The 25,180-nt window shown below is 40.5% G+C and overlaps 1 protein-coding gene across 1 annotated transcript; it reads left to right on the forward strand.

Moving 5' to 3' along the window:
* The first annotated feature begins 1,593 nt into the window (after positions 1-1,593).
* LOC137242527 (protein FAM98B) lies at positions 1,594-3,508 on the forward strand. Its single transcript, XM_067769808.1, has 2 exons — positions 1,594-2,925; positions 3,002-3,508. Exons 1-2 carry the CDS (start codon positions 1,681-1,683, stop codon positions 3,182-3,184), a joined length of 1,428 nt encoding a protein of 475 aa, XP_067625909.1. The 5' UTR covers positions 1,594-1,680; the 3' UTR covers positions 3,185-3,508.
* The last annotated feature ends 21,672 nt before the right edge of the window (positions 3,509-25,180 follow it).

Raw genomic sequence — 25,180 nt, forward strand, 5'->3', positions numbered from 1 at the left:
GCATAAAACATATAGGTCCCGTCCGGCCAATTTGTAGGGAAAAATTAAGAGGAGCACGACGCAAATTGGAAGAGAAGCTCGGCCTTAGATCTCTTCGGAGGTTATCGCGCCTTACATTTATTTTTTTTTTTATTATATTTCAACATGAGTATGGATTGCACCAAAATGGGTTAATTCCACTTGTTTAGAACTTTTACGTTACGTATATAAGAAACGCTCGGTCTTTATTTGGCACCTCGCCAGATTTTAATTTTCACTGATTCCTGTTAGGAGTGGAAAAAACCACCCAACTCCAGGTCAGGGAAGCCTTGCATCTTCCAACTCCGCCAAAACGCCAGCATGGAGCATATAAGCCAACCTTTAGGCCTATTTTAATTTTCAGCTCAACCGAAAAAGTCCAAAATTATTGCAGTTGAACCGAGGATGACACTGCATGTCCACACAGCCGAAAAGAAGAAAACCATTGTGTACAATATCCACAATGACGAAAACGGAATGAAATAAACAATTTAGGTTTTCAAATCAACTCGCACAGTTTTGACAGCTTTTTCCTAAATTATTGCGTTGCTGGAAAGTGCCAGTGGAATATTAGTTTAGGTACCCAAAAGTTAGACGAACTCGCACCCAGCCTAAAAACTGCAATATAAAGCCGTAGTCCTTGGTGCCGTATGTCGTATCGCTGTATCCGTATCCCTAACGTAATCAGCTGTTTATCGTTACGACGGTAAACCAAAACCCAATTGGTTGGCTACGATACGGTTACGACCTTAGCGGCACCAATAAATGATTGCATTGATTCTCATAAGGTTGGTCGAATCAGCTGTTATAAGGTTACCGATACGGTTACCGATAAAGCACCAATGTCTCCAGCTTAACAATCGAATACGACATAAAATATGTTAGCAAGTTTTTTTTTGTATAGGGAGAATGTTTATAACAGTTCTTGGCGAAATTTTGTATGTGAATGGGCAAGGCGTATTAAACTTCAATTGCCAAGTCTGAAGTTCCTTCATATTTACAATCGCAACATCTTGCTTGATTATCGCAGCAATGTTATTGAAATGCATAAGCTTGTGTTAAACGCATTAATTGCCGACTTCCAGTGAGTTTTACAGCTCCGGCTCACGCTCAATTCCCACGGGAATGCTCTGGATCATTGAGAGACTTGAGAAGCAGATGTCGTGATATTTTCGCACACGTGAAATGTGACACGTGAATAATGATAGACAGATGTCGCCGCTGTTTTTCATTTAACTCATGCGGCAAAAAGCTAAGCAGCGACATCTATTTTTGAAAAAGTAGGTTTATTAAAGGCAGCGTTGCCAAACTAAAGACAAGTAATTAACATTTTATCTGGCTCACAAATTGAACCAGACTTCCATCTGGATTTATCTGGCTCAAATCGTTGTTGTTGCATTTACAAGCAAAATTATTTATCTGGCTCAGGCTTTTGCCACCGGATGATAGCAACTATGAAAAATTTCATTGTGCCGCGGTCTTAAACGCTGTGCTAGTATGACCCATGAAGCACAATTGAAACAAAGCTTTTGTATATTAAACACATCTTCGTTAATTCTCGGTGTCTCATTTTGACATTCTTTTTTTGTGTATGTATTCGCAACCTGGAAGCGTTCTTAGGGCCGGTACTAAAATAGCAAATTATTTATTTAACAAGAAAACATGGATTCAGAAATAGAATTGATTGACTCTTTAACGGCGCTGGCATACGAGGGGCCCTGTCTAAAAACTGAAGGACTGATAAAAGTGCTAGAAGGTGGCCCAAAAGATGAAGATTTTCGTGATCTTGTTGGTTGGTTGACAGAGGAACTGCATGTTTTGCGGAAAACCGATGAACATGTGGCCGAGACTACAGACCCAAGTGAATTTGCAATGGAACTGTCAGCAATGCTGAAAGAATTAGGTTGCCCATATGACAGTTTTGTGACTGGACCACTTTCGGAGCGGTTTCAGACTCGCGAGATATGTGCTCAGCTACTTGATTACCTCATAACTGAATTAATGGCTATAAAGATGGTATATAAACTACGACCTGTGCAAAAGGACCTAATTATTCCAAAAACTGAGTCAAGTACAGCGCGTATAATGGAGCAAATATCACGTGAAGTTGGTTTAGGTAAACCCCCAGAGAACGTATCGTCCAAAGCTTTTTTCGATAAACTCAATTTTAAAGTGGAGGAACTAGCAAGACAATCTAAACCTGGTGTATTGAGTGAACCATTGTTACGATTGAAGAAGCCTTTAACGGACGCGCAGTGGAAAAAATTAGATGCGATACAGGCTGGGTTGGATGCCGAATATAATATGCGACGACAAATGTTGTTAACCCGACTTGAAGTTACCATACAAAGTTTTCAATGGTCTGATAAAATGAGAAAGCGTGAAAATGAAATTGTGAATCGATATCAAAAGAAGTTGCATGAGCTTGATCCACTACGATACGGAACTCAAGATACCACTATTGTAGCGCTATTAGCAGCACGTGCTGATTTAGCTATAATAGAGAAAACCAGTTCAGCAAATGTTCGTAAAAATACAAATTGCAAAATACAAAAACATGTTATTGGAAGTGTACCAGACCGTGGTGGCCGAGCTCACGAACATGCGCCACCACCTCCAGAAATGCCTTCTTGGCAACAGCAGCGCTCTTCTGGACCTGGCGGTGGTAATTTCCGCGGAGGTAGAGGTGGTGGTGGTGGAGGATTTGGAGGGGGCGGCGGTAGTTTTGGTGGTGGTAGTGGCGGGGGCTTTGGAGGTGGCAGTGGTGGTTATGGAGGTGGGGGCGGTGGTTATGGTGGTGGTGGCAGTGGGGGAGGAGGAGGGCGCGGAGGCGGTGGTGGAGGTGGAAACGGCCACTGGCAGCAGTATTCAACCTCTCCTCAACAACAACGCCAATCATCGGATCAGGTATGTACATTGTAGTATTTAAAAGCTATGAAAGGTCTTGTTCTTTTTGTAATATTTTTAAACTTTTTTTTTGCAGAATCGGAACCAGAATTGGGTAAGCGGTAGTGGGCGTGTGCAAGGAAGCGGCTGGACACAGTCCAGTAGCAATGGTGGTAGCTATCAGGGTAGTGGTGGACGTGGTGGTGGCGGAGGCGATAACTCTTATCGTGGCCGCTCTAATTATAATCGTGGTGGCGGTGGAGGTGGAAATCGTCGTTAAAATTGAACCGCTCACAGTCTGAATCCAAATACACAATTTAATTATACATAGTTATTAAAACACAAAAAAATATAACTCACTAATTTCTCTTTTTTTATTGTAAACAAATGTAAATCCAAATTGTCTGGTTTCCTGATCTGATCATCATACTCTAAAATATCTGTCTTGTGAGATTATGCTGACATAAATTAAATATTCCAATGGACAAGAGGTTAAGACAAAATAAAATTTGTGTTTTCCAATTAATTAAATTCTAAATTGCATCTGTTTACAATAAAATCTGAGATGTATTAATTAATAATAAATAATTATTAAAATTGCAAAGCCAAAGTATGTTTTCTCTTAATGAACTGCGATTTCGTGCCAAACCGATTCACAGAATTTTCTGATGTTGAAAGCCTCCTATAAAAAAATGTCAGCCTTATATAAGCCCGGCGAACCCCGTTCTCAGAATCCAATACCTGCAAATCACAGTTGAGGAAAAGAAACTCTCCAAGGAGACGTGCTTCAATCTACCACACTAATATGGATAGGCTAATATGTGTAACTTATCCAGAATCAGCCCCGACATCCGCAATGCTTGTCCCTCGCGTAATGTGTTTCCATATGACACCAATCATCTTTTAAATTGCAATGTGAAACCAACGCTAAAACAACAACAAGGCAGTTGACTTGAACTTTCGTTAGAGGGTATTGATGACAGTTTTTAGTTTATTAAGTTATGATCAAAAAGAATGTTACAGACTAGGTACAAATGAATTAGAAGATATTAAAACTAAATAGTCAAACTTATAAATGTAATTAACGTGCAAATAATAAATAAAAAAAAAAACATTAAGTTAAATAAATATGTAAAAATAAATTATAGGCACAATTCCAGAGAAGACTTGAACGTACTTCTCGACAAAGGGAAATCAAGAAAGAAACTCCCTGAGAGTATTAAATTCAGTAAGTGTGCGGAAAATCGGGTCGAACATGCAATAGTTAGCTCTACCGACACGCAAGTAAAATGGCAAGAAAGTACGAAGGCACCTATTAGGTACATTAAAATTAACTTGAGCTAGGGGAGCCAGTAATGAGATCATAAACAAACATTAGTAGATGCACAGCTCTCCGGGTTTCAAGAGACTGGAGATTGATAAGTATGCAGCGCAACTAATAGGATGGGTTTGGATCGTCAAAGTTAATAGAAAATAAGCAAAATCTAATGAATTTTCTTTGAACCCTATCTATTCTGGCAGAGTGGCCACTTTAGATAGGATTCCAGACAACTGAGGCGTATTCTAATTTTAAGCGTACTAAAGAGATAAAAAGTGCCTTCCTGGTAAAGGAATCCTTAAAGTCTTTTGCATATCTGCGAAGGAAGTCAAGGTTTCTGTAAGCCTTCGGAAGGACATAACAGATATGACTAACGAAGGAGAAAGAGGTGTCGAAGACAACACCTAGATCAATAAATTCTTTGACAGAAGCCAGTGAAATACCATAGGGCGTGGTATGTAGGGTAGACGACTTAGAAAAAGACATTTGAAAGCATATTTTGCCATTTAAGTAGAGATTATTGGCAACAAGGTTATTTAGATCATTTTGTAGGAGCACTGCATCTGACGGACCATTAATTCTACGAAAAATCTTAAGATCGTCTGCATATAAAAGGAAATCAGACGAATTAAAGCAGGAACCAATGTCATTAATAAAGAGCACAAATAGAAGAGGACGAAGAATGCTACTCTGAGGTACCCCGGACGTTGCCAAGAAAGGTTGGGACTTCAGTCTTCATTTTCAACGCACAAAGACCTAATCGACAAATAAGATTTTAACCATGATAGGAAAACAGAATGAAATCCAATGCATTCCAGTTTAAATAATAAGATTTTATGAGAAACTTTATCGAACGCCTTTGTGAAATCAGTGTATACAGTATCTACATGGCAACCGTCCTGAAATGCAGATGCAGAAATCAGAAAACGACACTAGGTTCGTAACAGTCTAGCGGCCAGCTACAAACCCATGTTGGCACGGCTCAATGACGCTTTTGACGGCAAAAGTTAGCTTCTCTTTTATAATTTTTCCAAAAAGCTTCGAGTAAACTGTTAGTTTGCCGATAGGCCTATAATTAAAGACATGTTGTTGTTGTATACCCCCAGCGGGTTAGGGGATCAGAATATACCCGCGGTAGGTACGCCTGTCTTAAGAGGCGACTAAAATACCAGATTCAAGGGGCTGTGTAGCGCAACCCTTCAGGTTGCCAGCGCAATATATAGCTTCTCCAAACCCAATGTTCAACCTCACCTATCCGCGGCGAATCCTGTTTCACTAACAGACGAGGCTCTGGCGACCCCGAGCTCCTCATGGAACTTGGGGGTAGGGAGGGAGGGAATGGCCTGAAGGTTTAATGTGGCCACATAAATCGTTCCCGAGATGGTCGGGATAGCACACTAATGGTGCTATGGTACCGGAGCGTACCGAATTTGTAGCCTGCAAAGGACCATCACATCGATAACACTCCCCAAAGCCTTCAGGGAGCAACATTTTTATTGTCAGCTTTAAAGATTGGACAAATGGAAATTTCTTCCACCTATCGATAAAAGTTCCAGAAGACAGGGGTAAATTGAATATATGCCGAAGAGGTACGCACAAAGATAAACTACAGAACTTCAGGACAAAGGCACAGAGGCCGTCACTGTCACATTTTAATTAGGGTTTAAGGGAGTACATAGCATTGCTGACGTCATCGCCGGAGATCACGAGGGAGCCAGAATCTAGACGATCATAGAGCCCGGATCGCGAAAAAGAGTCATTCAGACCTACAGTAGCATCATCAAAGTTTGATTTCAAAAAATCAGCAAACAGCTCAACTGTTTCAGGTAGGGACTGGGAGCTTACTCCATTAAAGCTCATGCAGATCGGGATATTCGTCGAACCACGTTTGGAGCGAATAAAGTTCCGAAAGGCTTTAGGATTTTCTTTAAGCTTATTTTCGAGCCTATCCATACAGCGATTATAAAGGAATTTGTCAAGGACATTAAATTGACGCACACTGGTAGTGAACTGTTCTCTGAGAAGGATATTATCTGAATCTGCCTTAAATAAGTTATTGAGTTTGTTGCGCTTATTTTTTAACCTCTTAAGAGTTTTATTATACCATGGTCATTTATGAAACCTGGGCCCAAAACGAGGCACTATACTTTGAAATGTTTCAGTCCAATTCGATAAGGAAATATCATAACAAACACTGACGTCATTAGAAGGAAATATGTTTTCCCAGTTAATTTCAAATAATACATTGTTCAGCTCGCCGAAAGCAGTAGATCGAAAGTTGAAAAAGTAATTATCTAAAGCAGGTGACGTAGGGATAGCATCAAAGTTATGTAGATGAATAACTATCGGTATATGATGCCTATCATATAGACATATAGGAAAAGTACTCTCAGAGAATTGATATATTGGTCCAATTATTAGATGGGATGACCCAACGTTAGAAGAAGGAAAAGACTGCTAACATATGTCCAATATGACACCCAACGATTTTGGACGTTAGCTAGCAGTCAACCCCTCTCGTAAACTATTACCCATGCACAAAAAAAATGCCAGGTTAGGTTGTGTTGAATTGGCCGGTCGGTGATGACCTCACATCGACTAGAGTGTTACCAGAAGTAAGCTCAACGACGAACTGACATATCATATATTTGATCCCGACATCGGCCGCAGGGACAATGTCCTGGAACGTCATGGCTTATCTGTCCGGTTAGGCGATTTAAACCTTAAAATCATCAACATCTACATCCCTCCTGCCACCTGCTGCCCCTTGCGTGCACAGTGCTCAGGCGCTTTCGATGTCAGCTTAACACCGCCTTTGCATCACCCAATTCACCAAGTTATTAAAACAAAACACCAAAAGAAAAGTTATATAATGAATTTATATGCTCAGTTTGCATATTTTTTTTTCAAAAAATTAATAATGAATAATGAATTCAAATAAAATGACGTAAGGCGAACATGTGTTCAAATTGTTCTCAGGTTGTTAAAAAAACCAAATTACCCAAAAAAGGTGCCGATTTTTAAAGAATTTTATATTGCGATTGGCTGAAAGAATAAGCTAAATCAGTGAGGCAAAATCCCTATCCAAAACTAGTCTCTTGGAGTGAATCACATTGATTATGGCCTATCAACCAAGTTTAAATATGACCTACACGTTACGGCTTCTTTTACAAATGTGAATACGTAGGCACATACATATATTTACCAGGTGAGGCTTTGTTCTTCGCAAGAACACTCAAAGGGGTGAAACAAAAGCTTTCCCAAGACAGTCGAACTAATGACCGTGTGTGCTACTACCCTAACGAAGTGGACAGTCGAACAAGTCATCCATAATGAGCTTTTATATCATAAGGCCCGAAAACAGCAGTTAACATCTTTCAACTTAAAATCGGTCGACTTTCATTCTTAAATATCGTTTTGATTTAACGAAGACTATCGAAATTAATGGTGTGGACACAAACGTCTGCAAACTTTGGTCTACATTTTAAAAATTTTATCCAGGGTCCTTGTAAAATTTTAATTATATAGATTCGCCGAGGATTATACGATTTTCACCCATGAGTTACACAATGACATCCACTTAGACTGCTTATGATTTCGAGGGCGGCATCCATGGCCGAAGTCACTCCCTAACGTTTCAAGGTGTTTCTCTGTTGTAGCTAGGCAGCATAGCGGGACAAAAACATTCGTTATAAAGTCTTCGGAGCTACACCTAGAGCTTCTAGGAAAGTGACGTCGACGAAGGTATGAGTTCGAAGTCGCAGTCCTATAGCTTCTGTGCTGGCATATGGTGGGGTCGTGATTGCTACTGTTCGCACATCGGGAATTGTAGCTCTTAAAAACAGCCGAAAAACTGGAGGCGCAATGTGCCACGAGAGTCCTGAGTATTAATAGACCATTAATAGCAACCGTAAGTCGCCTTTGTGCGTGACCGCCAAGGAGCCACAAATGATTTGAAGAAATTGTGTTTGCGACGATTATTAGGAGTTAACCCCAGGTGAAACTACGCTTTGCACCAGATATACAGACAAAAGTGTGACCATTTTATGTATCTCCATTTCTCTTCAGCAGACGCAGCAGTACCAATTCCAAAGACCGGGGTTAGGTTCGAAGCGTCTCTGGAGTAGGTGAACGAGGGACAATCCCTCCGCAAAGAGCTACTCCTGAAAATTTTTGAACGATCTGCGCGATTTTGGGGCAAAAACCTAGGATCTTTCCAAAATGTTAATTTCCTTAAATACATACAAACAAAACCTTTCCTAAGTATTTTTTTTTTTAATGTGCGTCTCTTCTCCACTGCGTGTACGTACATATGTGTAGACATAATGATTGATCTATTGATGTGCATACAAGTCACTGCTTAGCATCGGCTTAGAGATGATAGTATACCTTAGTGTTGCTAATATTCGTCACACTGCCCTCTACTTAAGTCTGATCGTCCCGATCAGACAAATCTCTCGATCCAAACGCTGCTAGCCTCTCCAAGTGAACCACTTTCATTTTGGTTCGTGGTTTGCCAATGGTTTGTATGCGGTAAGCTACATCGTTGATCCGTTTTATAACTTTGTATGGGCCTTCCCAATTACACTGCAATTTCGGGGACAAACCTTTTTTCGTTGTGGGTTGTAAAACAGCACCAAATCTCTTTCCTGAAACCCTTTCGAATTAATTGCTTTATCGTATCTGTGTTATGTATGAAACGAGATGGCAGCGCCACGACAATAAATTGTTTATATATACATCTGGCAACTGTGTTGCCAGAATATTCTTTATCTTCTTCTTTATTACTTTTTTATCTTTCAATTGATATACTTTTACGCATTAATTTTAAAATGTAACAATTAACTCATATACAAAAGTGGTGTCAGAAGTGTATTTAAAAATGAGCCTTACACCGGAGGATTTAAAAACAGTGTTGCATGCGTAGCAGGAGCAATCCGAGGAGCTGTGGAGGAGGCTGCACAGAATTCTGCAGCAAATACAAATGTAAATCGTTCGTTGTCACCCAAACCACCACCGTTTAGTATTACGGAATACAAATCGGAAGATAAATCCCCAGTACAGGATTATTTCACACGTGTAGATTGGGCATTACAGTTGAGCAAGGTTTCAGAAGCGGAACAGCACAAGTTCGTACGTGTGCACATGGAGACAGAGCTTAATACAGCGCTAAAAATTCTTGTTAGCCCAAAAACACCAGACTCGCTCAACTACAGCGAAATAAAAAATATCTTGATTCGCCATTTTGATGGCTGTAGGAACAAGTATGCAGAAAGTATCAAGTTCCGGCAAAACAAACAAGAAAAGGGAGAGCCGATTTGCAAGTTCGCACTTCGGTTAAGACAAGCGGCTGTACACTGTGAGTATGGAGAATTCTTAGATTGAATGCTACTAGAGCAATTGTTGTATGGCGTAGAATCACGAGTAATGTGTAATGAAGTTATTGCAAAGAAACCAAAAAATTTTGCTGAAGCATACGAAATTGCGCATACAATCGAATTAACACAAAACGCCACAACAGACCTAAAGTGCACAGAAGTGATACAAACAAGCGAGCCAACATATAAACTGGGATACGCACCAGTTAAAACATAAAGAAACACAAATTCGAAAAACCCGAGCGGCGAAGAACCGATGCAAAGGGCAAAAGAGAAGGGGTCCAATTGTTACGGATGTGGGGGGCAGCACCTTAGAAAAGACTGCAAATTTAACAATTACAAATGCTTTGCATGTGGAAGAGTGGGCCACATCGCCAAAGTGTGTAAGACCAAATTAGATAAGATTTCAGAGGATGAATGTGAATCAGTTCAAAAACTATATAGATGGGAAACAAATTCAGATGGAATTAGATACGGGTGCACCATGTGCAGTAATGAATTGCAAAATGTTGCGTTCGATTAAACCAAATTTTAGGTTGTTAAAGACAGATCGACGGTTTACAAGCTATACGGGCCACAAGGTGAACTCCATTGGACGGGTCGTAGTAACTGCGACAATCGGGAAAACTTCACGACGAATTAATTTGTATGTCGTTCAAGGAGATTGTGATACACTTTGCGGCCGAGAATGGATATCGCAATTCGCACGAGAAATAAACTTCACTGAACTGTTTTCATCGTCTAACCGAATCAATATTATAAATTCAACAGCACCAAAACTATCAATAAACCAACAAACGCGACTGCAACATCTCATTACACGTTTTGAGGACATCTTCAGTACGACAGCTGGGAAGTTGAGTGGGCCACCTGCAAAGTAAAGCTCAAAGCTGGAGCAACACCAGTTTTCGCGCGAGCGCGCGATGTACCGATGGCGCTGAGAGAGGAGTATGCCCAGGAACTAGATCGTAAAATTGAGTCAGGTTTTTACAAGAGAGTGGAGCATTCAGAATGGGTCTCAACAACACACGTAGTAGCAAAAAAGAATGGGGGTATTCGCTTTACCGGTAATTATAAGCCCACTGTCAATCCAAAAATGATCATCGACGAAGACCCGATTCTAAAAGCAGAAGATTTGTTTAATAAAATGAAAAACGCTACAATATTTTGTCACTTAGATATGACAGATGCATATACGCATTTAACAATTGACGATGAGTTTGCGCATGTATTGACATTAAATACAGTGACGCATGTGTTAGTACGACCTACTCGTGCGGTATATGGAGCAGAAAATATTCCAGCTATCTGGCAAAGAAAAATGGAGACTGTGTTACAGGGAGTCCCAAATGTTTTAAATTTTTTTGATGATATCTTGGTGGTTGCTGAAAACTTCGAGCAGCTACTGATAGTTTTGGAAACGACACTAAATCGCATTAAATCACATGGTTTGCATTTGAACAAGTCAAAGTCTGTCTTTGCGACACCATCGGTGGAGTTCCTTGGCCACCGCATCGACGAACAGGGCATACATAAATCCGAAAAACACATTGAAGCGGTACTAAACGCTCCAAGCCACCGACTTTCGAAGAGTTACACGTATTATAGCGCATTTATTCCAGATTTGGCCACAAGTGCACGGCCATTGCGGGATATGCTGAAAAGAGAGAAATTTTATTGGACTAGGGAGGCAAACGCAGCGTTTGCCCTATTGAAAGAGACGTTGGTTTCACCTCAAGTGTTGATGCCATACGACCCAACACTACCTGTACTACTGGCAACAGACGCGAGTCCAACAGGACTAGGAGCCGTGCTTTCACACCGTTTAGAGAACGGGACCGAACGGGACCGAACGACCAATTGCATACGCAAGTCGAACATTGAATGCTACAGAACAACGCTATCCACAGATTGACAAAGAGGCATTGGCAATTGTGTAGGCGGTTCAGAAATTTTTCAAATATTTATACGCACGTCATTGGACACTAATCACCGATCATAAGCCATTGTCACAAATATTACAACCTGACAAATCACTTCCAGTATTATACATAAGTAGAATGGCGAACTGCGCCGACTTTTAAAGCAGATTTGATTTCGAGGTAGTGTACAAGAGCTCAAAGGCGAACGCGAATGCCGACTATCTTTCACGCGCCCACTTTCAGCCACCGAAATCATTACAAATTAAGCAGTTGCAACAGACAGCCATGACGAATCTGGACGAATATGATGAGTTCGACCACTTCATGATTCGCCAAATCAACCAATTACCACTAAGTTCAGAACACATAGCAAGAGAGTCCAGAAAAGATGAACGAATGGGTAAAATAATTAAACTACTGGAAAGTGGCCAGTGCTTGAAAAGGGCAGGGTACAAATCCCCAGAAGTCAATTATAAGTTGTCCTCCGGATGTTTGACGTTCGAACATCGTGTTGTTATTCCACCAAAATATCGAAACAAACTGCTTGACAATTTAAACACGGGGCATTTAGGAATTGTTAAGATGAAAGGGATTTCTCGCTCATTCATATACTGGCCGGGCATGGACAATGATATCGAGAATATTGCGAGCCAATGTGATGCATGTGCAAGACAAGCAAACAAACCGTCAAAAAGTGAGGATCATCATTGGGAATACCCCAAGGGACCATGGGAACGTATTCACATCGACTATGCGGGACCTTTCGAGGGAGCGATGTTGCTGGTAATCTCGGACGCATACAGTAAGTGGTTAGAAGTGAAAGTTACTAAATCTATAACAGCAACGGCGACAATTGCGTTGTTGGACGAAGTGTTTGCGGCTTACGGCGTGCCGCTAACTGTCGTTTCTGATAATGGAACAAATTTCACTTCTGCAGAATTCAACAACTTTCTGACAGCAGTTGGTGTTAAATATCACAAATATTCAGCGCCGTATCACCCAGCAACTAACGGACAAGCAGAGCGTAGCGTACAAACAGTCAAGAAAGCATTGAAAGCGATAGGTACTACGAGTAGTTCATTAAAGACAAATTTGAATGAATTTTTGAGGCAATACAAAAACGCACCGCATGCAACCACAGGGTCATCACCAGCACTACTACTTATGGGGCGACAGTTGCGCACAAGGTTGAATCTGATTCGAACAGAGGAAATTTCAAAGAAGGTAGAAGAGAAGCAATACGTAAAGTCCAAGAAAACTATTAGAGAGTTTGAACCAAATCAAAATGTTTACTTTTTGTCTGGGAATCTACGAATTTTTAAGTGGCTCAGGGGAACCATAAACGCACGTCTAGGTGATCTGCACTATGAAATACTCTTCAATGGGAAAAGTGTAAAACGGCATGTGGACCAAATACGCAAAGCCCCGGTTGGACCTGATAAAACAGCTCGGGAAGTTGATTATTACAAGGCGAGGGTGTCAACCGAAGACAATACTAATGAAACCGAGGCATCAGCTGAAGTAGATAGCACTGAAGCAATAACGCAACCGGTGGTTACTGAAACGGCGCAAAACGAATCGTGGGGATCGGAAGATTTTAAAGGCTTTGCTTCGGTCAATAGTACAATAGAGCAAAATCCTACATCGACACCGCATACAACACCCGAAACAAGTAGGATACCTCAAATTCCACGGAGATCAACCAGACAGAGAAGGGCACCTGTCGGATACTCACCTTAGCCCTTGCAGAGGAGGGAAAAATGTTATGGATGAAACGAGATGGCAGCGCCACGACAATAAATTATTTATATATACATCTGACAACTGTGTTGCCAGAACATTCTTTATCTTCTTCTTTATTACTTTTTATCTTTCAATTGATATACTTTTACGCATTAATTTTAAAATGTAACAACTAACTTATTTCATTAATTAAATAAACACTCATATACAAAAATTTGGTTTTCATCTTGTCACTCATAATCTTTGCTCGTTGCCTTACTAGATCGTGTATCTCTCTCAACCCTCTTCCAAGACACCAGTGGATTTCTTGACATTTCTCTCCGCATCGGCATCTATCCCATACTTCAAATCAGCTGGCAGTCGAAGGTCATTGCCAAAAATTACCTTTGCGGGAGTTTGGCGCGTTGTCTCATGTACTGCCGATCGGTAAGCTATCAAGAATAATGATATATGTGTATCCCACTCCTTATGGCACTTGTCTACTACTTTCCTTAAATGCTTCTCCAATGTTCTATTGAAACGTTCCACCATACCATCGTACTGAGGATGCAATGCAGTTGTCCGTGTTTTTCGAATGCCCAACTTCTTGCACATTTCTTGGAACACAGCTGATTCAAAATTCCTGCCTTGGTCAGAATGTAACTCCATTGGTGCACCATACCTTGCAACCCAATCATTTGTAACCAATTCTGCTACTGTTTCCGCTTCTTGGTTTGGGATTGGGTATACCTCTGGCCATTTACTGAAATAATCCATAACCACCAGTACGTATTTGTTTCCGCGGTTGCTAGTAGGAAATGAACCTGCGACATCCATAGCGATCCTTTCAAATGGGACACCTAAAACATATACTGCTTCATCTGGCCACAACTTCGTGTTTTGGGCCCTTTCGCTCTGTTGCAAACCACGCAGTTGGAAATCTACTCGGTGGCCGACTGACAGCAACCAACCCAATAGAATCTCTGCTTAATTTTCTCGAGCGTCTTCGTGATTCCAAGATGATCTCCACTTGGACCATTATGCAGCTCGCTGATCACGTCACGAATCCTCTTTCTGGGAACATCTATCAGTTTCTTCTTGCATTGACCATCCTCAGTCTCCCATAATCGTTTCGTTCGAGCCCTTGCATAACATGTGACATATATGTATCTTCTAGCTGACACTTTCTTAGTTGTTCCTTGTCCCATTCATCCGTACACGTTATAGTCATTATCCGGACATCTATAATGTCTTCTTTAGCCTCGGCCTTTGAGCAGTGCTTGCATTCCAAACTACATGGTATTCGTGACATTGCATCGGCATTTCCATGGGTACTACCTTTTCGATGCTCAATGGAAAAGTCATAGCTTTGTAGTCGCTCAATCCACCGTGCCAATTGTCCTTCCGGATTACGGAACTGCAGAAGCTATTTCAACGCTGCGTGATCTGTCCTGACGCGGAATCGCTGGCCGTAGAGGTATTTGTGAAAATGTTTAATGTACTCTACCAATGCCAACAGCTCTCTCCATATAACGCAATAGTTCCTCTCTGGTTTTCCAATCGAACGGCTGTAATATGCAACTACTTTCTCCTGTCCATCGACCAGTTGTGATAAAACGCCTCCTATAGCTTATCCACTTGCATCTGTATCTAGAATAAATGTTGCTCCTGGAATCGGATATGCCAACATTGCGGCAGTGCACAAACGCTCCTTCAACGTTTGGAAAGCCACTTCTTGCTCCTTCTTCCATTCAAAAGCTTTATTTTTTCTTGTAATCTCATGGAGGCTATGGGCTACGCTGGAAAAGTTTGGTACAAACCGGCGGTAATATATGCACAGCCCGAGGAAACTTCTCAATTCATGCAGGTTCAGTGGTCTTGGCCAATCCTTTACTGCCTCTATCTTTTCATTCGCGTACAAATGCCTTCTGTCGTTACCTTATGACCCAAATAATTTACTTGCTTTTTAAACAGCGAACACTTTTTGGGACTTAGTTTCATAACAGCACCAGCTATTCTTTGGAAAACCTCCTCCAAGTTCTTCAGATGTTCTTCGAAGTTCTTTGCCAATACGATGATGTCGTCTAGGTACACTAAGCATGTTTTCCAATGTAGTCATTTCAGTACCTGATCCATGAGTCTTTCAAAAGTAGCTGGTGCATTACATAGTCCAAAAGGCATCACTGTAAATTGCCAAAGACCATCACCGACACTGAAGGCTGTTTTCTCTTTATCTTCCTCCTTCACTTCCGCTTGCCAGTAGCCGCTTTGCAAGTCCAGTGTGGAAAAGCATTTCGTACCAGAGAGCGATTGTGGTAAATTCTTGGCAATGGGTAGCTATCCTCTTTCGTGACGTCGTTCAACTTGCGGTATTCCACGCAAAACCTCATTTTCCCATCCTTCTTCTTTACAAGTACCACCGGTGAGCTCCATGGACTAGCTGATGGTTCGATTACGCCGCTGTCGCTCATTTCTTGTACGATTTGACTCACAACTTCCCGCTTCGCCAGTGGAACACTACGAGGAGCTTGACGTATCGGCCTCTCATCTCCAGTGTCAATTTGATGTTTCACAACATTGGTGCGGCCTGGTTTGGAACCATCGTGGTCAAATATGTTCGCGTACTTTAGGAGCAGTTGTTTTGCCTTACTCTGATAGGCTTCCTCTAGCCCCTCCGTCCATGCCGTGATGTCATTTGAAAGATCAGTATTACTAGATGAAACGTGTTCCGGGAGCTGTTCACAGTTAATAACTACTTCAGCCTCTTGGCATCTTCCCAAAATAGATCCTTTGGTCAGTTTGAGTGGTGACTTGAACTCATTGAGTACTATTACCGGGATACGTCCATCTTGTTTTGTTATAGCCAGGGTTTTTCCTACGAGTACGCTCAGTGTTGATTTGTTTGCTGCTTCGACAACCCACAATATGTTTGTCCCACAATCTCTATCAACCTTGGCCCAGATGACTGCTTCTGATTTTGGCACTCGCTTACTGCTGCAGTCTCTCTCGTAGCCGAAATTAAGTAGCACATCCATGTTCTTATATCGCATCGTCTTGCTTTGCATGTCGATCTTGATGCCTTGGTCGATTAAGAAGTCCACTCCAATTATGGTTTCATCAACAATCTCTGCCACTATAAAATTGTGTACTACCATGACGTTCCTAATTGCCACTTCACATGATTCTTCTCTTAGAACCGTGGTGTCTTCTCCAGTGACTGTACGCAATCTTGCTCCATGCAATGGTCTTATTTTCTTGTTGACAAAATCCGCTGGAATGATGGAATGAGATGCACACGTATCTGCAGTCAGTAACCGTTCCTTTCCATCCACATGTCCTCCGACAGTAAGATTGGTTGACCTTCTTCCAATTTGCGAGATAGAGATTATGGGGCATTCAATTGCGGGAGCCAGCTGTCGCCTCTTGCGGCTGACTCGCTTTAGTTTAACGATTGGGTGGATTTGGGGATTTGCTCATCTCCTTCAGCTCTGCGTTTACGGCCACCCACATTGCTGGAACTGTTAGGATTGGTACTGCAATAACGTGCAATGTGCCCTGGCTTTCCACATTTAAAGCATTTGACGTCACCATCGTTTTTCTGCTGCGTTCCTTTTAATGCTTCCAAAATTGTGTCTACCCAGTCTGGCCATTCCACTTTCACGCGATGAGCTTTGTATGCGGGCTTACCCAAAAGTGACGCTGTTTCCTGAGTCAGTGCATGGGATACCGTTTCAGCAAATGTTTGCTTTGGGCTTGCGTATGTAGCTTGCTTTGTTTCGACGTTCCGTATGCCATTTATAAAACTCTGAATCTTTACCCTTTCAGTGTATTCCACAGGTGCGTCCGCATTTGCAAGATGAGCCAATCTTTCAATGTCTGAAGCAAACTCCTGCAAAGTCTCGTTAGATTTTTGGTAGCGGTTTTGCAATTCTATTTGGTAGATTTGTTTCCTGTGTTCGCTTCCGTAACGTCGTTCTACAGCAGCCATCAATGCTTCATAGTTGTTCCGCTCTCCTTCGGGAATCGTCTGTAGGGTTTCGGCTGCTGGCCCCTTCAATGCTACGAATAGAGCTGCAACTTTATCTTCAGCATTCCAGTTGTTCCCTGTTGCGGTCTTCTCGAACTGAAGCTTAAACACCTGGAAAGGAACAGAGCCGTCAAAAGATGGAGTTTTTACCTTCGGATTGCTTGCTGAAACAGCTGAGCGATTTAGTTGCAGCTCCTGTATACGACCTCTCAATGTTTCAATCTCGGCATCGATTTTGTCCTCCAGTTGGAAAATGTTTGTATATTGTGCTTCCAGCTTCGATGATACCCTTATCTCCTACGCCTCCAGCTGCGAGGATATGCCAGCCTTTTGTGCTTTCAACTGTTCAGCCAACTGAGATGTCATATATGTCTTCTGTTATTCCAGTTGAGTTTCCATTTTTGATATAATCTGTGTCGACATTTCTGAAATACGCGTCTCCTGTGCTTCAATCTTAGATGTTATGCGTGTCTCTTGCGATTCCAGTTGGGATCCCATATTTGTGGATATTTGTGATGACATTTCTGTTATGCGAGTTTCCTGGGTTTCCATTTTTGCCGATATCTGTGATAACAAAGCCAATATCGCATTATTCTCTCCGCTTGCGACTGGAGTCGGACTTCCGTTCTTCTCTTCAATTTTTGTTGTTGTCTCGTACCCATCAGGATGAAAGACTTCATCGTCCACATTAATTCCTTCCAACTCCATAGCGTCTCGTAGCTGTGCTTGAAGTTCGATCTTATTGTCGGTTGTATTCAATCCACGGGCTTCCACCTCCTTTTTAAGTTGCTGTATCCTTAATTCACTTAACTTTGCCATGTCCAAGTTATATTCGAAGTCTTCGGAATTTATTCAACAATCCTACTTCTGACACCAATTGTAACGAATTTACTGCAATTCCTCTTATTTGCAATCATCTACTAACGTTCGAATCACTAAACTGCTGAATAAATAACTCCACTATTCAATAATGCAAAATGGCCTTTATTAGACTACTTTCAACATAACACTACTATTGCTAGCCAGATAGTGTCTTAAATCAAACTGATTGTTGTCGTGCCTCTACTGTTGCAGCCTTTTATACTCTGTGATTTCTCTTTTGCATACTTCTAGGCTCTTCCAGAATTTACTTAGTTACTGCTACATAATTATAACTACAAATGCACGTGTATAGCTTCTCATATGCGCGTGTATTTGTGAGCGACACTTCCGCAATTATAATTGCATATTTTGGGAGCATCTCAGATAAGATATTGCATGTCTTTGTGCCTCTCTTCTCCGCTGCGTGTACGTACATATGTGTAGACATAATGATTGACCTATTGATGTGCATACAAGTCAGTGCTTAGCATCGGCTTAGAGATGATAGTATCCCTTAGTGTTGCTAATATTCGTCACAATATTATTAATAGATACCACGAAGAGTATTCCTGCCATGATTCCAGGGCTTTTTTCTTTATTAATTGTGTATACGTATAATATAATATATATCCATTCTCAAAAAAAAAAATACATTTTTGTGCGAGAATCTACGTCATCTAATTTACAGTTTCCGCGTATACAGTTGTGCTAATAAACTTATTAAAGATAGTAAAAGAATAACACATTAATTATAATAAATAAAAATAAATTCTTGAATTAAAAATTAAGAGGGAAAGAAAAAGAAAGGGTCTTATATGTGGTGCGAAACGCATAAAAGAAATTTCTTTTAAGTATTCTTTCCAGTCCGTAGAAAAGGAATTTATTAAAATTGAATTCTAATAAAATGGGGATTTCTTAAACTTTATTCGTTTTTTTTTTTTTTAATTTATTAAAATTGGTCGATGCCGAAATCATAGCTTTGAAGTAAGAGCATTAACACACTTTTCTTAAAGGCATTAATATTTAGACACGCTCTGACATCTTCTGGCAATTTATTGAACAGTCTAACACCATAATTGCGAATAGAGTTTGCACTTTTCCCGGTCTTTGATTTCGCCCTGCAGAGCATTTTCTTCTACTTAATATGGTAGGTGTCACACCCATTTTACAAAGTTGTTTCTAAAGTTATATTTTGCGCCAAAAACTCAATCCAATCACCATGTTTCATCCATTTTTTCGTATTTGGTACAGAATTATGGCATTTTTCGAAAATTTCGATATCGAAAAAGTAGACGTGGTCATAGTCGGATTTTCCATTTTTTAATACCAAGATAAAATGAGTCCAGATAAGTACGTGAACTAAGTTTAGTAAAGTTATATCGATTTTTGCTCAAGTTATCGTGTTAATGGCCGAGCGGAAGGACAGGCGGTCGACTGTGTATAAAAACTGGGCGTGGTTTCAACCGATTTCGCCCATTTTTAAAGAAATCAGTTATTTTCATAGAAGCTATGCCCTTACCAAATTTCACAAGGATTCATAATTTTTTGTTCGACTTATGTCATTAAAAGTATTCTAGACAAATTAAATGAAAAACGCCAATTTTGAAATTTTCCTTTATTTTTGTATTTTGTTGCACCGTATCATTACTGGCGTTGAGTGTTGACATAATTTAGTTATATACTGTAAAGATATTAACTTTTTTTTAAATTTGACTTAAAAAAAATTTTATTTTAAATTTAATTTAATTAATATAATATACCTCAAAATTTACTCAGGCTATCGTGTTATGGACGGACGGACGGACATGGCCAAATGAATTTCTTTTTTCGACCAGATCATTTTGATATATAGAAGTCTATATCTATCTCGATTAGTTTATGCCGTTGCGGGGTACTGTTATGCGAACAAAATTAATATACTCTGTGAGCTCTGCTCAGCTGAGTGTGTAATATTGTAACGAATTTACTGCAATTCCCTTTATTTGCAATCTTCTGCCAACGTTCGTATTGCTAAACTGTTGAATAAATAACTCCAATATTGCCATCAGCTCTCAAATTTCTCAGCTGTAACTACAATTGCACGATTTTATAGCTTCTCTCATTGCATACTTTCAGGAGTATCTCAGATATATGCATGTGTTTGTGCATTGATTCTCCGCTGCTCGTATACGTACATGGTACATATGTGTAAACGCAATTATTGTTTCGTTTATGTAGATACATAATTATTGATCTATGGATGTGCATGATATCACTGTTTAGCATCAGCTTAGAGATATCAGCACTCCTGAGTTTTGATAATATTCGTAACACTGCCCTCCACCAAAGTCTGATCGTCCCGATCAGACAAATATCCCGATCTAAACTCCGCTAGCATCTCCAAATGTACCACTCTTCTACTCCGTGGAGAGAACTGCGCTCTGGCTTGAAATCACCCTTGCATTCTTTCTGAAAAATTCTTTCAGTCGTTTTAGTGCGTCCATTGGGGTTTGTCGATGCCGGTCTTTTTCTCGCAGGTACTTTTAATTTCGCTTTATTTGGCCCATTCGTTCCATCAACCTTTTCTTTTGACTTTCGCGTCCTTTGTCGAGTCTTCTCCACCATTACTCGATTACTACTGAACCCTTTCTCCAACTTGAAGTTAAGTGGTATATCCTAGTTCTCATAACGCATCACTCTTCTCTGCATATCGGTCTTGATGTCATGGTCAACCAAGAAGTCCACTCCCAATATGACTTCTTCAACGATTTTCGCCACAACGAATTTGTGTAGAACCGTGACCTTTCCAATCAAGACCTCACATATCACTTCTCCCTGAACTTGGTTATACTCGCCAGTGACCGTACGCAACCTTGCTCCAGGTAACGGTTTTACTCTCCTGTTGACTAAATCAGATCGAATCAAGGAATGAGATGCGCCCGTATCTACAGTCAATACACGCTCCTTGCCATCCACATCCCCTCTGACGGTAAGACTGCTTGATTTCCTTCCAATTTGCGACACAGATATCACAGGACATTCAATAGCTGGAGCTAGCTCTCGATTTTTCCATCTGGCACGCTTTTGCTCATCTCCTCCAGCTTTGCGTTTACGGCCACCCAAGTTGGAACTACCAGGACCAAGATCGCAATGACGTGCAATGTGACCGGGCTTCCCGCATTTGCAACATTTGATAACTTTTTCACTCCGCTCTTGCGATCCTTTCAGCGCCTCCAATATTGCGTCTACCCACTCTAGCCTTTCTACCTCCACACGGCGTGCTTTGAAAACTGGCTTACACAGAAGCAATGCTGTTTCTTGAGTCAGTGCATGGGATACCGTTTCTGCGAATGTGGGTTTTGGGTTTGCATATGTCGCTCGCTTCGTTTCTACGTCCCGAATGCCATTCATAAAACTCTGGATTTTTACCCTCTCTGTGTACTCCACGGGTGCGTCCGCATTTGCCAAATGTGCCAACCTTTCAACATCCGAGGCAAACTCCTGCAAAGTCTCATTCGCTCTTTGGTGACGGTTTTGCAACTCAATTTGGAATATCTGTTTTCTATGCTCGCTTCCATAACGTCTCTCGACAGCGGCCATCAATGCTTCATAGTTGTTCCGCTCTCCTTCGGGAAGCGTCTGTAGGATTTCGGCTGCTGGCCCTTTCAATGCCACGAACAGAGCTGCAACTTTATCTTCAGCATTCCAGTTGTTCGCTGCCGACGTCTTCTTAAATTGGAGCTTAAATACCTGGAATGGAACAGAACCATCAAACGTTGGGGTGATTGACGGTTGGCGTGGCTCCGCCCTTTTTCATTTAATTTGTCTAGAATACTTTTAATGCCATAAGTTTGTTTGTTTGTTTATTTATTCATTATGTTCTTATAATAGTTAACAATTTTCATAAAAATATTACTAAAATAATAACAATTGTTAATGGAATTAAATGTTAATTTTAAGAACAGTGGAAATGTCATATCCTTCATTTTGTATTATAGATGCTTGTGGGGCGCATAGTGATAATACAAGCACATATATGTATATAAAAAAGAACAAAACCAAAGAAAAGGGAAATATCTTTAAATGATCTTAATATAACTATTGAATATAAAAAAAACTGGAGGTGCAAAGTAAATACTTTCATATAATTAGTTATTATTATATATTTTAAAGACAGCGAGAAATTACATAACAGGTCGCAGCAAAATTTCAATATCCTCATGATTGAAACCAAGAAGACACTGCTTCACTTCCCTCAGGAACACAGTTTGCCTTCTAATCGTTTGTAACTCTGTAGGTAGTTTATTGTATAATTTACATGATATTTGGTGTAGAAGTTACGAAAAGGAGAGGTCCAAAAGCTAGGCACGGTTATGTGAGAAGACGATTTGCTTCTTAGACCGTAGCGATTGTACATAGAGATTTGTGTATACCCGTCTCTGTTAAAGAAAATTTTTAAAACTTTAAAATAATATAAGTGACGTAAGGGAAGGATATTAAGTTCTCTGAAATGAGCCATAGAGTGCGTTAGATGACCAGTGTTGCAAATTCTTCGAATAAGACACTTCTGAAGAACTAAAAGAGATCTAATCATAGTGCTGTAGGCACCAGTGAGTGGATTAATCCATGATACACCAATGTCAGTAATCCATTCGAACAAAAATGTACCAATCCTTGTGAAATTTGGTAAGGGCATATCTTCTATGACGATAATTGTTTTTTGTGAAAATGGGCGAATACGGTTGAAGCCACGCCCAGTTTTTATACACAGTCGACCGTCTGTCCTTCCGCTCGGCCGATAACACGATAACTTGGGCAAAAATCGATATATCTTTACTAAACTTAGTTCACGTACTTATCCGAATTCACTTTATCTTAGTATTTGGTATCGAAAATTTCGAAAAATTAAAAAAAATCCATAATTCTATACCAAATACGAAAAAAGGGTGAAACATGGTGATTGGATTGGTTTTTTGACGCAAAATATAACTTTAGAAAAAACTTTATAAAATTGATGTGACACCTACCATATTAAGTAGAAGAAACTGAAAAAGTTCTGCAGGGCGAAATCAAAAGCCCTTGGAATCATGGCAGGAATACTGTTCGTGGTATTACATATATAAATAAATTAGCGGTATTCGACAGATGATGTTCTGGGTCACCCTGATCCACATTTTGGTCGATATCTCGAAAACGCCTTCACATATACAACTAAGGACCATTTCCCTTTTAAAACCCTCATTACTACCTTCAATTTGATACCCATATCGTACAAGCACATTATAGAGTCATGGCGATATCTCGAAAAAGCGTCCACCTATAGAACTAAGGCCCACTCCCTTTTAAAATACATATTACCACCTTTCATTTGATACCCATATCGTACAAACACATTATAGAGTCACCCCTGGTCCGTCTTTATGACGATATCTCGAAAAGGCGTCCGCTTGTAGAACTAAGGCAACTCCATTTTATAATAGTCATTAGACCCTTAATTTGATACCCATATCGTACAAACACATTATAGAGTCATGGTGATATCTCGAAAAGACGTCCAGCTATAGAACTAAGGCCCACTCCCTTTTAAAATACTTATTACCACCTTTCGTTTGATACTCATATCGTACAGACACATTATAGGGTCACCCCTGGTCCACCTTCATGGCGATATCTCTAAAAGGTGTCCACCTATAGAACTAAGGCCCACTCCCTTTTAAAATACTTATTACCACCTTTCATTTGATACTCATATCGTACAGACACATTATAGAGTCACCCCTGGTCCACCTTCATGGCGATATCTCTAAAAGGTGTCCACCTATAGAACTAAGGCCCACTCCCTTTTAAAATACTTATTACCACCTTTCGTTTGATACTCATATCGTACAGACACATTATAGGGTCACCCCTGGTCCACCTTCATGGCGATATCTCTAAAAGGTGTCCACCTATAGAACTAAGGCCCACTCCCTTTTAAAATACTTATTACCACCTTTCATTTGATACTCATATCGTACAGACACATTATAGAGTCACCCCTGGTCCACCTTCATGGCGATATCTCTAAAAGGTGTCCACCTATAGAACTAAGGCCCACTCCCTTTTAAAATACTTATTACCACCTTTCATTTGATACTCATATCGTACAGACACATTATAGAGTCACCCCTGGTCCACCTTCATGGAGATATCTCTAAAAGGTGTCCACCTATAGAACTAAGGCCCACTCCCTTTTAAAATACTTATTACCACCTTTCGTTTGATACTCATATCGTACAAACACATTGTAGAGGCACCCCTGGTCCGCCTTTATGGCGATATCTCGAAAAGGTGTCCACCTATAGAACTAAGGCCCACTCCCTTTTAAAATACTTATTACCACCTTTCGTTTGATACTCATATCGTACAAAGACATTGTAGAGGCACCCCTGGTCCGTCTTTATGGCGATATCTCGAAAAGGCGTCCGCTTGTAGAACTAAGGTAACTCCATTTTATAATAGTCATTAGACCCTTAATTTGATACCCATATCGTACAAACACATTATAGAGTCATGGTGATATCTCGAAAAGGCGTCCAGCTATAGAACTAAGGCCCACTCCCTTTTAAAATACTTATTACCACCTTTCGTTTGATACTCATATCGTACAGACACATTATAGAGTCACCCCTGGTCCACCTTCATGGCGATATGTCTAAAAGGTGTCCACCTTTAGAACTAAGGCCCACTCCCTTTTAAAATACTTATTACACCTTTCGTTTGCTACTCATATCGTACAAACACATTGTAGAGGCACCCCTGGTCCGCCTTTATGGCGATATCTCGAAAAGGCGACCGCTTATAGAACTAAGGCTAACTCCATTTTATAATAGTCATTAGAACCTTTAATTTGATACCCATATCGTACAAACACATTTCAGAGTCACCCTTAATCCACCTTTATGGCTATATCCCTAAAAGGCATCCACCTATAGAACTATGGCCCACTCCCTTTTAAAACACACATTACCACCTTTCTTTTGATACCCATATCGTAGAAACACATTATAGAGTCAGTCATAGTCGATCG

The sequence above is a fragment of the Eurosta solidaginis genome, chromosome 2 (assembly GCF_040869045.1).
Source record: "Eurosta solidaginis isolate ZX-2024a chromosome 2, ASM4086904v1, whole genome shotgun sequence".
Lineage (NCBI taxonomy): Eukaryota > Metazoa > Arthropoda > Insecta > Diptera > Tephritidae > Eurosta > Eurosta solidaginis.

Coding starts and splice junctions, on each gene's coding strand:
- LOC137242527 (XM_067769808.1), top strand. CDS start 1,681: ATGGATTCAGAAATAGAATTGATTGACTCTTTAACGGCGCTGGCATAC. Junction 2,926..3,001: donor AACGCCAATCATCGGATCAG/GTATGTACATTG, acceptor TTTTTTTTGCAG/AATCGGAACCAGAATTGGGT.